Consider the following 12,379-nt stretch of genomic DNA (forward strand, 5'->3'; position numbering starts at 1 on the left):
TGCTCTCTTGAGCGGTAGATTTTCTGTAATCCACTGTTACTAATTCCTGTAATTCCTTCTGATTAAAAAGAAATTATCGGTCACAGGTAAGCGCCCAAGCCGATCTGCAAAATGCCCATTAGGTTTTGTATTAACGGCTTTAAACCCCCTTTGAAAGTATGTGTAGGAGGACTGCCGACAAAGCAACCGTGATGAGAAACTGAGAAAACCTGACAGAGTTTACAAACTCAACAAAAAAACTAAAGGACTTGCAGATTTCCCTGAAATGTTACATTTCACCGTGTTGGCCAGTTACAACATGTCGCCTGTTGTCCGTCTCCTTCTTGAGCGAAGCCCACACAGCACATACGCAGTGTGATGAAGAACAACCCGCGCTTCTCTCTTAGCAGAGCAAAAAGCCCCTGAATTAATGCCTTCATCCTCAAACTGAAGGGATCATTTTAACAGTAGCTGGGGGTTAAACTTCAAGCATGAGCAACATTTGCAGCTTTGTTTTTCAGAGTCAACTCCAGCCCTGTTCGATAAAGCATAGTCTCTTCTCCCAACGCTTCATTATTCGTGACGCCTTGGTTTAATTCCAATTACCCCTGTTAATTAGGAAATCTCATGCTCTCTGATCTCGAGGTTTGTTTCAACTTAATGTCATTTGCCAGGTTGTTTACTTTCGATTAAAGCCTTTTATTGTGAAATTAAGTGTTACATTTGCTTCAGCGAGGCATTTGTCCGTGTGACGGTAAACATCCTGACTGATGTCAACATGCAGGAGTCCTCCCACGTGCATCACCTCGCGTTTGTGCCGTGTTAGCGCTGCTATCGACTCTTTCTTTAGGCATTTGTTAGCGCCGCAATAGCATTTAGGTACCAAATTATTCCTTTCACCAGCTGTGGAGAGAGCAAAACAGCCTTCTCCAGCGCCGAAACCCTACAAGGATGTGTCATGTTTTGGCTTCTATCAGGCATTTATTTTTACACCGAACGATACAGTTTGACGGCTTTATTAGTTTCAAGAAAGATGTTCTCACCATATTCAATGTGGCATTGTAATGCAACGAGACAAAAGCAAGGAAAGCGTGAAAGGATGAGTATGTGTGCATCTGTTTGTGTGGGTTTCTTTTTTTTATATTCAACAAATGTTTGCTCTGCTTTACATACTGAGACGAAGCGACAAAAGATGCAAAGAAAGAAGCTGCTGACGGAAGAATAAACGGCTTGTTGAGAGAGTTTTCAGACATGCTCGGTGGAGTTTTAAAGTTTATCCTCTTTCACAGTATTTTTTTTATTCCCTGTATTGTATAAATGGATCACTGTGCATCTCTCAAGCCCTAACCAGCCTCCTAGTTTCCAGTGCAACTCACAGGTTTGACTTGTTTTTTCACAGGTTTAAATTTGATTGGACAATTAAATCTCAGTGGTATTCAGTCGTAGTCTACAACTGGAGGCATTACTACAAGTCATTTTCACATTAGTACATTAATAATATTTCTCTATAGGCTCACCAAGCCCACCACATGTAGCTGTTCATTGTTTTAAATCATACATGTTCAGTCGAATGTAACATGTTAGACACCAACACATATTGTAAATCAGCGGTGCCCAACCTTTTTTGCGCCACGGACCGGTTCATGTCCGACAATATTTTCACGGACCGGCCTTTAAGGTGTCGCGGATAAATACAACAAAATAAAACTAGTACCGGTACCGAAAAAAAAGAAGATTTATTCATAACACACGTGAAAAGACCCAGGAAAACAGAGTTAACGATAAAAACCATGAATTTCACACCCGAGCCTCGACTCTCGTGGCCCGGTACCAAACGACTCCCGGACTGGCCCAGGGGTTGGGGTCCGCTGTTGTAAATGAACTGGCATATCTTTGTGAATTAAAGATCCTAATCGTTTGTCTTAATCTTAGCTGTGATCATGAACTCTGGTTAAAAGGATGAAACGGTTTCATTTTCCTCTGTAGGAGTTTCTTTAGATCTGCAGACTCAGTGAAAGCTGCAAGTGTACGACACTGGTCGAGAACTACATTAGGACATCGAATTTGACGGATTACAGATGAACAGAGCATCACGATAAAACTCAACTCAACATTTTTTTATGTTTTGTGCGTTTTCTCTGGATGACTTGCAGCCATGCAGAGGTGACAGGAGAGCCTGGTGTATCAGAATAGTTCAGTCCACTTTATATTTATGGATTTTAAATAACCTTACAAAGCATTTCTTACATGTTAAGACTCACTTCCTGTCTGTAATCTGCTAGTTTTTGTTTTGCATCACTGGAAAAGGGTTGACACTGAACCATTTCTCCATTCATGGTTTACCTTGGCACTGAGGCTCTGCCACAATATTAGGTTAGTTAATATTCTGAGTTTTCACCTCAGTTTTGCTGATGCACTGAGCAACTCTTCCAAGGACATTAGCAATTTTCTTTCAAAACAACCAAAAATGTGTTGTAAACGATCACTACTACTACTAAGGAAGAAACTTAATGGAGTCCCTGCTTTGGCGAACATATTGCCAGAAACAAAGTAATGGTACAACTTATTTAAGAAAATGCCTCCATAAACCTCCCAGTGCTCGTCAGACAGATGATGATATGATGAAAGCGTTTCTGAAGATTGTAAACATATTGGACTTTTTTCCGCCATCAGTCGTTCACTCCTTCCACCATCTGCCATTGAGAAAAACTCTGAGAGAAACTTGAGCTCCATTTGCACTGGAAGAACATTTCCCGCAAAATGTGACCTCGTGGCTCGCGATGTAAAAATGCAGTGCAGAGGCCAGAAACAGGCTGCCAATCCTCTCAGCCACGGCCGTGTTTGTTTGCAGTAATTATGATCATGTCTCTGTAATTACTGATGACTTACTGATGTTAAAGGCTTAAATACTGAAAATGAAAAGCAAAAATCGTACTCCACTGTTTGCCTCGGCTCTATTTCAGGAAACAATAGCGTCGCATCTTAACTGATGAAAGAAGATAAACACAAACAGAAAAACACGAGGGCACAACACTGAGCTGCTGAGAATGGAGAACATAAAATGAAGCGTGTATTGCTGTGACCTCCGTGCACCGCGCTCTCTCGCATGCCTGGCAAGCAGACTGTCACCCCTGCCCCGAGTGGCCCTCGGCTCGAGATGGTCCTTTTTAATTGTTTTTACACCTCCCTTTAACGTCCATCGCTTCCTCCCCCTCCTTCCCAAGCAGGTCTGAGGAGTCGCTCGGCTCACAGTCACTTAATTAAATGCCGTCCACAACTCGATCAATGGTTGTTAAATAAAGACACTGATGCTGTCAGAGAAACAAGCACAGGCAGGGAGAGGGATCCACAATCCAGCTGAGGAAGGAGGATTCGTGGGCTCCTTTTGTACCATCCCGGTAGTTTGTTATGTTTTGACTTTGATCCATTCTCCTTTTCTTTAGCTGAGGGAGAATAATCCCCTGATTGGATTTAGCATCTCTAACTATTTAGTTTAAAGGTATAAAACTCGATAAAAACGCAGAACCTTTGCAGAGGTTGGGATAAAATGACATCAGGAGATGGATGTGGGAGGAAACACAAGGCTTCTGTTTCTCTTCTGTGTCCTCTCTCTACCCCTGGGATCAGAACCCATCACCTCGTTAAACTACCATTTCAACGTTCAAGAAGGGAGATTCCTCACCTCCCCACAAAGAAGTAAGTTTTTTCCAATAGCAATAGCGTCAGCTAATACTATTAACCTCCGCGCACACCAGCACACTCAGCCCACACATCCCCCTGGTGAGGAACAGATGAGCCTGAGAGGAACAAATGGAAATTCAACTGTAAATCCTCACGGACTCACAAGAACTCAAAACGCCTTTTTTCTCCGTTTTTTTCTCCTGCGTTTTGATCTGCAGGAGGATGAGGAGGGTTTAATGTATGGTGATGCACCCTGTTTGGACATTTTGTAAACAGCTGTTTTTAGAAAACAATACCTAGAATTCAGAGGTAGGCGTTGGAAAATGCAGAAAGAAATGCGTGCACGCACACCGCCGCCTCTTCAAAAAGAGCCTGAGAGAGCATCAGAATAAGGCCAACCTCCCTCTCTCCCGCCCTCCCCTTCTCTCTCTGCCACCTTCCTCTACCTGCTGTCCCCAGTCGATCCCCGGCAAAACTTGGCGGCAGATGTTGCTGTGCTAAGTTGGCTCTGAAGTGCCTCCCCGGCTCCCTGGTCTCACCAACAACACAGTCAAACCGCATTAGATCTCTTTATTTGTGCCTGGGGCAAGTTCGGCACTGCAGCTGTGTCCACCCCCACTCTACCTTTGGTGTTGAAGGCCCTTGGGCGCTAAATGTGAGACCACAAAAAAAAGGGAAAAAAAATTGTTTCACTCTCATTTTCTGTCTCTCTTCTGCATCTGCTGACAATCCAGCGGTCTGGCTCCGGGCGGCAGCACTGAGGGAGGGAGGGAGGGGGAGACACAAAAGGAGACTGCTGGGAAAGAGAAGGGGGAGGGATGGAAGCATGGAGAGGAGCGAGGGGGTAGCACGGACACCCGGGTCCCCGTGCAGAACAGATGTCTGCGACAACCTGCTTCCTTACACCTGTACGAGTCCTTGTAACCCTGCGGAAGCAGCGTGTTGAAAAATTCATGACCCTGGAGGTTTCCTGTCCGCCTTCAAAGACCGCTACCCTCCTTTCCTCGTCCCCTCCCTCTGCCGCCGCCGCTCTCCTCTCTCTGTCACTGTCTGCTCTGCCATCTACACCTAACCTGTCACTGGACAGTTCAGACACCTCACACTTTGATGAATCTGTTCAGAACGATATCACACGTGTCTCAGCGGGGCCAGGCTGGAGAAGCACAACAACAGCAGCGCGTACGGATTCGAAATAAGCTCTCTAACAACTAATGAATGTCAAATATGAGATATTTGCCATGATAACATAGATGCATGGAAGCTCCCAAAGCATTTCCACTCCAATCAAAAGGCAACATGTGACACCAGCGCCAGTTTTATCATAGAGATTGGAAAAATACTAAAATGGAAAATGAAATGTAAAACCACAAATCGAGATAAACAATCAGGTCTAGGCTCCATTTCTTTCCTCACATGTTCCAGACATGATGTAGTCTCACTAGTGGAAATACTCTGGTTTAGGAGTATCATTAAATCATTCAGGATGTCTGACCTGTAAGGATCCCAAGTCCCAAAAACTCTGAGAATTTGTGTTGTTAACAAAAGATTCTCAAAAAACTAGCCTGGAAATTGCTACAACTTAGCAGTTGACTGTCTAGTTTCAGAGTTAGAAAGTGAATCAAATCAGCTGAACGGTTCATTGGATTTCATATTTGTGGATAGAATCAAGGATGAAAGATTGATTGAATCTTACGAAACTCACATGAAATCAATTACATGTTAGCAACACAGCTGAAATTCAACTGTGAGCCAGTAGGCGATTTAAAATAATCATCTCCAAAATGCGATTAGGTTTCAAAACACCTTCCACTGCTTCTCAGTTGAGACATCACTTCAAACACACTTCGTGGCCCTCTGTTTGATTCTCTCCCGCGTCCTGTGTGTACGATGTTGATCACAGACTTAATGTGGACGCAGTGATCGGCATGAGAATGAAGCGAGACTTCAGCAGCAGCAGCCTTCCCTCCTCCGGCCGACGTGCTTTGACATAACTTGTGTACTCACTGGTGGGCTTCACTCTGTTTCCAAACAGGTTGCTCAGAGCGACAGAGGTGACCCCTTGTGTGGGAATATCAGTCATCTTCTACACAGCTGGAGCAGCCGTGATGTTTCCACATTCAGACAGTTGGATGAATACCGGGCAGGGGAATTCCTGTCACTTCACGAAAACCAAGCAGGTAAATATGCACGTTTAGTCTCATCATGAAGCCTTTCAACAAACTCAAAGAGCATCAGCCTATTTAACAAACTTTTAACAATTTATTTTGTCACTTCACATCATACTTGAGTTGTTTACGCTCTTGTAGAGAATAACTGGTTGATGCTCAGTCGCTTAGGAAGGCAAACAGGTTTGAAACAGATCACGAGACCTCTAATTGACTTCCACCGATGTTTATTTTATGTCTTGACTAACTTGGTTAAAAGGCTGTCACTTTAAAAAGTCCAGATTACACGTTACTACAGCTCCCAGCACCTCAAGGTGTCGCAAATCCTAAAACTGAGCTCTATAATGTTCTATATTGATCCATCACTGATGTATCAACAGCAATGGTTGAACTCAATACTCTGTATCGTATCTCAGTATCTTCACTGTGACACTGAGGTACACCACACTGTACAAATGAGCAAAAATTTTAATTGGCTACTGGTCGTCATGACAATGACAAACATGAAAGGAGAGAGTGTGGTTACTGCTGAGTTGAGAGACTTGCATATATAACTACAGCTCAAAAAAATCTAATATGTATAAAACAGGTGAAAAATGTGGAAAAAATCTTCTGTTTTTAAATAGAAAGAGAAACGAAATCTATGAAGAAGAGCGTCCAAATGTTCACATTACTACAGTCAGCCTATACCACATTAGATCTGCATAAATCAGAGTTTCAAACAACCTGTTTAAACTCCCTTCCTCCTCTTTTCAAGCAGTGCTTTTCTCTGATTGGCTGCCCCTCTCAACAATAAAGTTTGATCAGCAGGTGGGTGGAGCTTCTGCGCTCACAATCAGAACTGCATGTCTGAGATGACCATATTAGGGTCATCTGGGCTTACTGACATCCTGCAGTACATAAACTGATTTTAGTCCATACTTTAACCAAGTTAACATGAGCGTCCAAAGTCGTATCAGAATGATGGATCATAAGAATATCTGCTAATGTAAAGTAAGACTGTAAGACTCTATATTAATACAAACATCTCACATCTCTTAAAAACAAAAGCTGGAATTAAAAAACAATTAAAATCAGCACTGGCTCAGAAACATCAGTGTCTGCATGGCTTTAAAATACTTTCATTCAAATTTTGGCGACACACGTCGCAGTGAGATTCTGATGAATTTTAACCACTATATCTAAACATCTTCTAAAATGTGATCTGTCACATCACTACTCACTGGAACTATGAGAGTTGTTATCTATTTTTACCAGTGCATCTTCTGGCATTCTGAAATTTGCTAAACAGCACTGTGACACCCCGAGTAGCAACTGGCAGGCTCACAGCTGGCCCACTGGCTCGGGTTTTTTCCATGTTGCAAAACACGACTCCACTTGAGAGATTTGCAGCCTGACATCATTCTCTAAACTACTAAAAGCTTGGATGGTTCCTGCTCTCTAACCTCGGTGAAGAGGAAGATGCACAGAAGTTGGAGACAACAGGGAAATAATGTATGTGCACCATACAGGTGCAGATTTTTTGGCCCATTCGCCTGCACAGCTTGTGCCCGTGAAGCACCGTCCTTTGGAAAGCGATGAGAGTTTGGAAGAGTCCGCGCATTTCTCTTTCAAGATTCACGTTTGGTTTTCCCCTGGCAGTTTTAATACTAATACATTTCTGCTGTGTAATGTTAAAAAGGAGACTGACAGGGAATTTCTAAAATTACCTCACAGACTTCAGAAGAAGCAGCCCAGGAAAAGCCAAGGACGTGTTTGTGGGCCACAGTAATATAGCTGCTCCACTTGTCTGCAACTTGATTCTAATCTCACCATTAATTCTGACATTTGGCATACAGCACAGCGAGCACAGCAGATTGTATTGTGTTTGGATTGTAGTCAGCAATTAAAATATATAAAAATATATAAAAACATCTGGTTAACTGACTTAGCAGCAGGTTTCACTGTGCCGATTTGTGGAGTCGATTTGCTTCCTCTTCTTTTACACTGGTTGAAAAACACACACCAAAAAACCCAGAGCATAACCATATTAGGTCATCCCTGTCACGCTTCCTTCTGTGAGTATCTGCAGCTGCAGCTCACATTGGCTCCCTTAGGTAACAACAACACAAGGCACAACTTGTGCCAGCAGCTTCCTCTGCCGAGAGGAGCTGCGATACAATACAACAATAAAACAATGAGCTCTTAAGTGTAACTGCGGTGACTTTAAAGATTTGGAGGGATAAAAGTATTCCTATTAAGGCATAGAGGGGATTAGGGACTTCATGGAATGGTTACAGGAACATTTACCACTTAAAAAAAGAAAAAGAAGAACATCCACGCTGCTGACTACTGCAGGATATTTTCTATTTTTGCTCCTGTGTACTATAAACTGCACTGATGACCACTGATGAGACTTTGACTCACTGCCTCAAGCTGTTGGTTTGTGCAACTAAAAAGCAGCACTGCACAATCTTTGCACACGTGTACACTTCACTCTCGGTATGACTTCCTCCTGCATAATTCACCAATCGCAAATGAGTTTGTATTTTTGGCTAATATGCAAATATTTTGTTTCCATTAGAGCAAATTACCGGTGCTGAGAAGCTTCGAGTTTGTTTTAGGTTTGAGAAGAACATCAGGGATGAATTTTGACTTACCTGGTCTTCTGATGTGGGTCGCATGAGGGACACTCGGTCGTACTGCCGCCGCATCAAAGCCCACAAAGCATCGAGACGACCCTGATGAAGCACAGAAACGGAACTGTGTCGGTTGTCTTTATTTACGTAATCTTGTGTAGATTTTCAAAACCAGTGTTTCTACAGACTGATCTTTAAGGTAACGCACAAAGCATTAGACATCCATGGATGCCGTTTTCCACCGTAGATGCCAGTCGTGGCCTCTTAAATGAATATTCGACCATTCTCTATTTCAAGAGTTTCACTTCATGGTAATAAAAAAAGTCTTAACAGTTCACAGGGAATCTAATTTGAAGCGTTTCTTTTCAACTACCCAAAGACAGCTTTAACTTTTAACCACAATTTAGAGATTTTCACATGAGTGTAATTTGCTGGATGAACCTTGGAGAACTAGTAAATGGGCCTTTAAGCTGAGACTTTTCCTATCAGTATCATTTAGAAGTACCCAAAGTAGGAAAAGAAAAATCCTAAAGTCAGTCAGTAACTCTCACCTTGATAGGAGTGTACCATTTGTTCTCGGGTGGATGGTTGGGAGCGGGCTTTGGAGTGGGCCGTTTGATCATTGGCTCCTCTACATCCTGTGGTATGGACACTTTGGCATTCTTTGCTTTCTCCAGCCGGGCCCCCTCCTCAGTAGAGCCTTTTTCCCCCCAGCGCACCTTGAACAAGAAAATAGAAACGTTAAATGAGGGCAATTAAGCAGTTAAACACCTGATTGGTCCATCAGTCTGAGAAAAACTACAGGAAATAAGATTAGAGATGCTGTGAGGACTGTCTGTGATCACTACAGCAGTGTGTCAGCGTGATGAGCCTGGCCAAACACCTCTATCTGTGACCAACTTTAGCTTCAGGACCACAGCTTCAGTAAAAGATCTGTACGTGTTGGAAAAATCACTCGGATTCTTTTATCAATAAGGACGTTTACATTTGGTATAATGTGTTATTGTGTGTGTGTGTGTGTGTGTGTGTGTGTGTGTGCGCGTGTGTTGGGGGGGTGTCAGCGTGTGAAAGCAAGCCTGTGTGTTAAGTAAAGCTGTCCTGCTTTTTAATTGAATTCATCACATCTGTTACAAGGAGGAGATAAAAAAAGGAAAAAAAACCCACCGTCACATGAATGGGGTGAGGTGATTAATTAGCAACACAGTTTTCAAGCTGTAGGTTAAGCCGTGACAATATAGAACAGCTTTTCAGAATCATCTCTGGGATACATCGCCGGCCTGCCGCATCATCAGGAAAAGAGAAAGGCTGCCATGAATAAAAGATACATTGTCACCTCAATAATCGTTTGAAATGCTGGCAGCGGCAAAGCGGCGGAGGTGGTTTTCTCAGCATGACGTCTTAAATGTGGATGCGGAGGAGCGGACTGGTTGGTCTTTACAAGCAACTCGTTATCTATCAGTGGGGTGACGGCGGGGAGGGAGTGGGGGCTTCAGATGTGGAGACGCGCCTGTTGATGGGAATCAACACGCTAGTGGAAGAACAGAGAAAGGTAACAGCCAGGATTGGATCTCAGCAACACTCTGGGGGGGAAAAGTCAAGAGGTAGGAGCTCCCCGAGGATGCTGGGAAATCCCTGCCATGCCACCAACTTCCTCGGGGCTAGGTAGGAAGGAGGGGGAGGGGCAGCTCGCTTTTAAACCTGAATTCCCTTCGGAGGAGGCGGATAACAAAGCGAGCTGCCAAGGTCTGGAAGTTGAGACGGGGGAAGCAGAGAGGAGAGGTGGGTATGTCAAGTTGACAGCAGCACTCAATCTTTCATCCCGGCTGCGACTTGATCCAATCAGCCCTCGACGGCCAAGGACGAGATGGCAGGGCCTGTCATGTCGGAGGCATCAGTGGGCTGACGAGGACAGCGGCCCGGCCGGTCAGTCAGCCAGTCAGTCGCTCGGTCGGTGGGTTTCTCCTCCTGATTCCTGCGTAACTCAACAAAGTTCCCGCCTCGCAGAAAAGACTGAACATGATGATGCAAGTTTACGGGACCACACATATGTGTCATTTCCTGCTGTCTGCATTTTGACCTTTGGAATATTTCAGCTGTTTTTGCTTGTTTCGTTCAGCTTTTCACTAAGAAAGAACGGAAGCAGCATGTTGGCCAATAGTTTTGAGTTTCTGACCTCCATCCGACTGATCCCTCCGACTCCTCTTCCTCCGTAGTACGAGGCATCCACAGTTGGCCACTTCTTCTTGGGCAGCGGCTCAGGCTCCTAAGAAATAAACACAGAAAACAAAACCAGGAAACACATAGTTGTGTGTCAAATAAGAGTGTGTGCAAATTTTCTTTCCATATTTATATGTATGACATTAATCAGAGTCACTGTAATGACAAAGGGGAGGAAGTGCAATGATGTGTTTGCTATTGTTCTATTTTCTTTCGTCCATATTTGTCCCTGCACACCAAAACAACGTTTCCTTTCATCGGGAAGATGTCACTTTGTCAGGAAGGAAGGGAAACGTAGGCCTTACTCCTGGCTCAGCGCGTGTTCAAGTGCAGAGGGGAAACCGTTCGTATCGCTCCGCTGACGTTTACAGTTCCATCTGCCGCAAACTGAAAATGCTGCAGTGGGATGGGATCAACTACCACACAGGGTAAAGCTTTCAGAAGCATTTACACTGTAATCCTGTGCCCTGCAGAAAAGAACTAAACAAAACTGTAGCATCATGCTAACGTGTTTGGCAAAAATTCAGCCAATGATAAGCCAGATATTTAAATGTCTACTTTACGCTACAATGTTTCTGGAACTAAACTAAACTCAGGCGGGTTTTCTGCTATAAATTTGTTCGTATTTAACAAAATAAATGCGCAGACATTCGTTTTTGACTCTCTGAACTAACACAGCCCTCAACGTGTCTGTGCTCTCTGCTCATATTAAGTCGTTTTTTGCTTTTTAAAAAACTTATTTCAACATTGCACTCAACAACAAACACATCCTCCCTAACAAAGTAGGGGTGACGTGGGCTGCGAGTTTGAGACCCCCGTTCTGGGGGGGAAAAGTCAAGAGGTAGTAGCTCCCTGAGGATGCTGGGAAATTTAGTGTAAAGCTTTACAAGCAGTACGGTATTTTACTTTGCTTTTAAAAACCTGCAAATGATTTTCACCAAGGAGGTTGAGTAACTCCATCGGCAACTCTCTGATTGTCTAAACCAGGGGTGGGGAACTCCAGGCCTCGAGGGCCGGTGTCCTGCAGGTTTTAGATGTGTCCTTGATCCAACACAGCTGATTTAAGTGGTTAAATGACCTCCTCAACAAGTCCTGAAGTTCTCCAGAGGCCTGGTAATGAACTAATCATGTGATTCAGGTGTGTTGACCCAGGGTGAGATCTAAAACCTGCAGGACACCGGCCCTCGAGGCCTGGAGTTCCCACCCCTGCTCTAAATGTTATAGACAAGTTAAAATGGTGAGGTTTGGTCCAGCTTAGGGGTGATTAAGTATCACAAAACGACCCGGATCCACTTATCCGTCTGGATACAGAGATTCAGTTCAGGAATGGTGTGAAAATTTAGATTTTACACAGTGAAATCTAAAATATTAGACCTCAGCTACATACTTTGATATTGACTGTTTCCCTCTGGAATTTAATTAACTAAAATAATCAGTTAAACATTAAAATCTTTTTCTGTTAATGAATCTTGTATTGCAGAAGACGCTTTTTGATTCAGTCTTTTACGATAATCGTTAGTCAGTGAAGACGAAAGGTGTATCACAAGCACCAACTTTTCTAAAGTCATTTTTTGAAGGAACTGCTCGACACGTTGGGAAATATGCAATCTGACTTCATTTCATCATGAGAAGAAACAAGCTCCATCACTCTCATGTCTGTGTGCAGAGCTGGAGCTGGGATTACTCTAGTTTAGCAGAAAGACTGAAATCACGGGGCAA

At 43.5% G+C, this 12,379-nt stretch overlaps 1 protein-coding gene across 2 annotated transcripts in view; it reads right to left on the reverse strand.

The window, feature by feature from the left end:
• antxr2a (ANTXR cell adhesion molecule 2a) overlaps positions 1-12,379 on the reverse strand; it is an 82,968-nt gene that overhangs the window by 32,324 nt on the left and 38,265 nt on the right. Inside the window, exons 14-17 of one of the 2 annotated variants that reach the window (XM_085367557.1) lie at positions 10,617-10,706; positions 8,995-9,162; positions 8,465-8,545; positions 5,621-5,818 (exon numbers count right to left, since the gene is read on the reverse strand). In XM_085367557.1, coding sequence (XP_085223683.1) covers positions 5,816-5,818; positions 8,465-8,545; positions 8,995-9,162; positions 10,617-10,706 — 342 coding nt within the window. In that variant the 3' untranslated portion in view covers positions 5,621-5,815. Of the gene's footprint in view, positions 1-5,620; positions 5,819-8,464; positions 8,546-8,994; positions 9,163-10,616; positions 10,707-12,379 lie in introns of those variants that run through there. The other variant, XM_085367556.1, reaches the window with a different exon arrangement.

This window comes from Diplotaxodon limnothrissa, linkage group LG12, assembly GCF_057381915.1.
Source record: "Diplotaxodon limnothrissa isolate DT_005_m linkage group LG12, D_limnothrissa_male_GT1.1, whole genome shotgun sequence".
Classification (NCBI taxonomy): Eukaryota; Metazoa; Chordata; class Actinopteri; order Cichliformes; family Cichlidae; genus Diplotaxodon; species Diplotaxodon limnothrissa.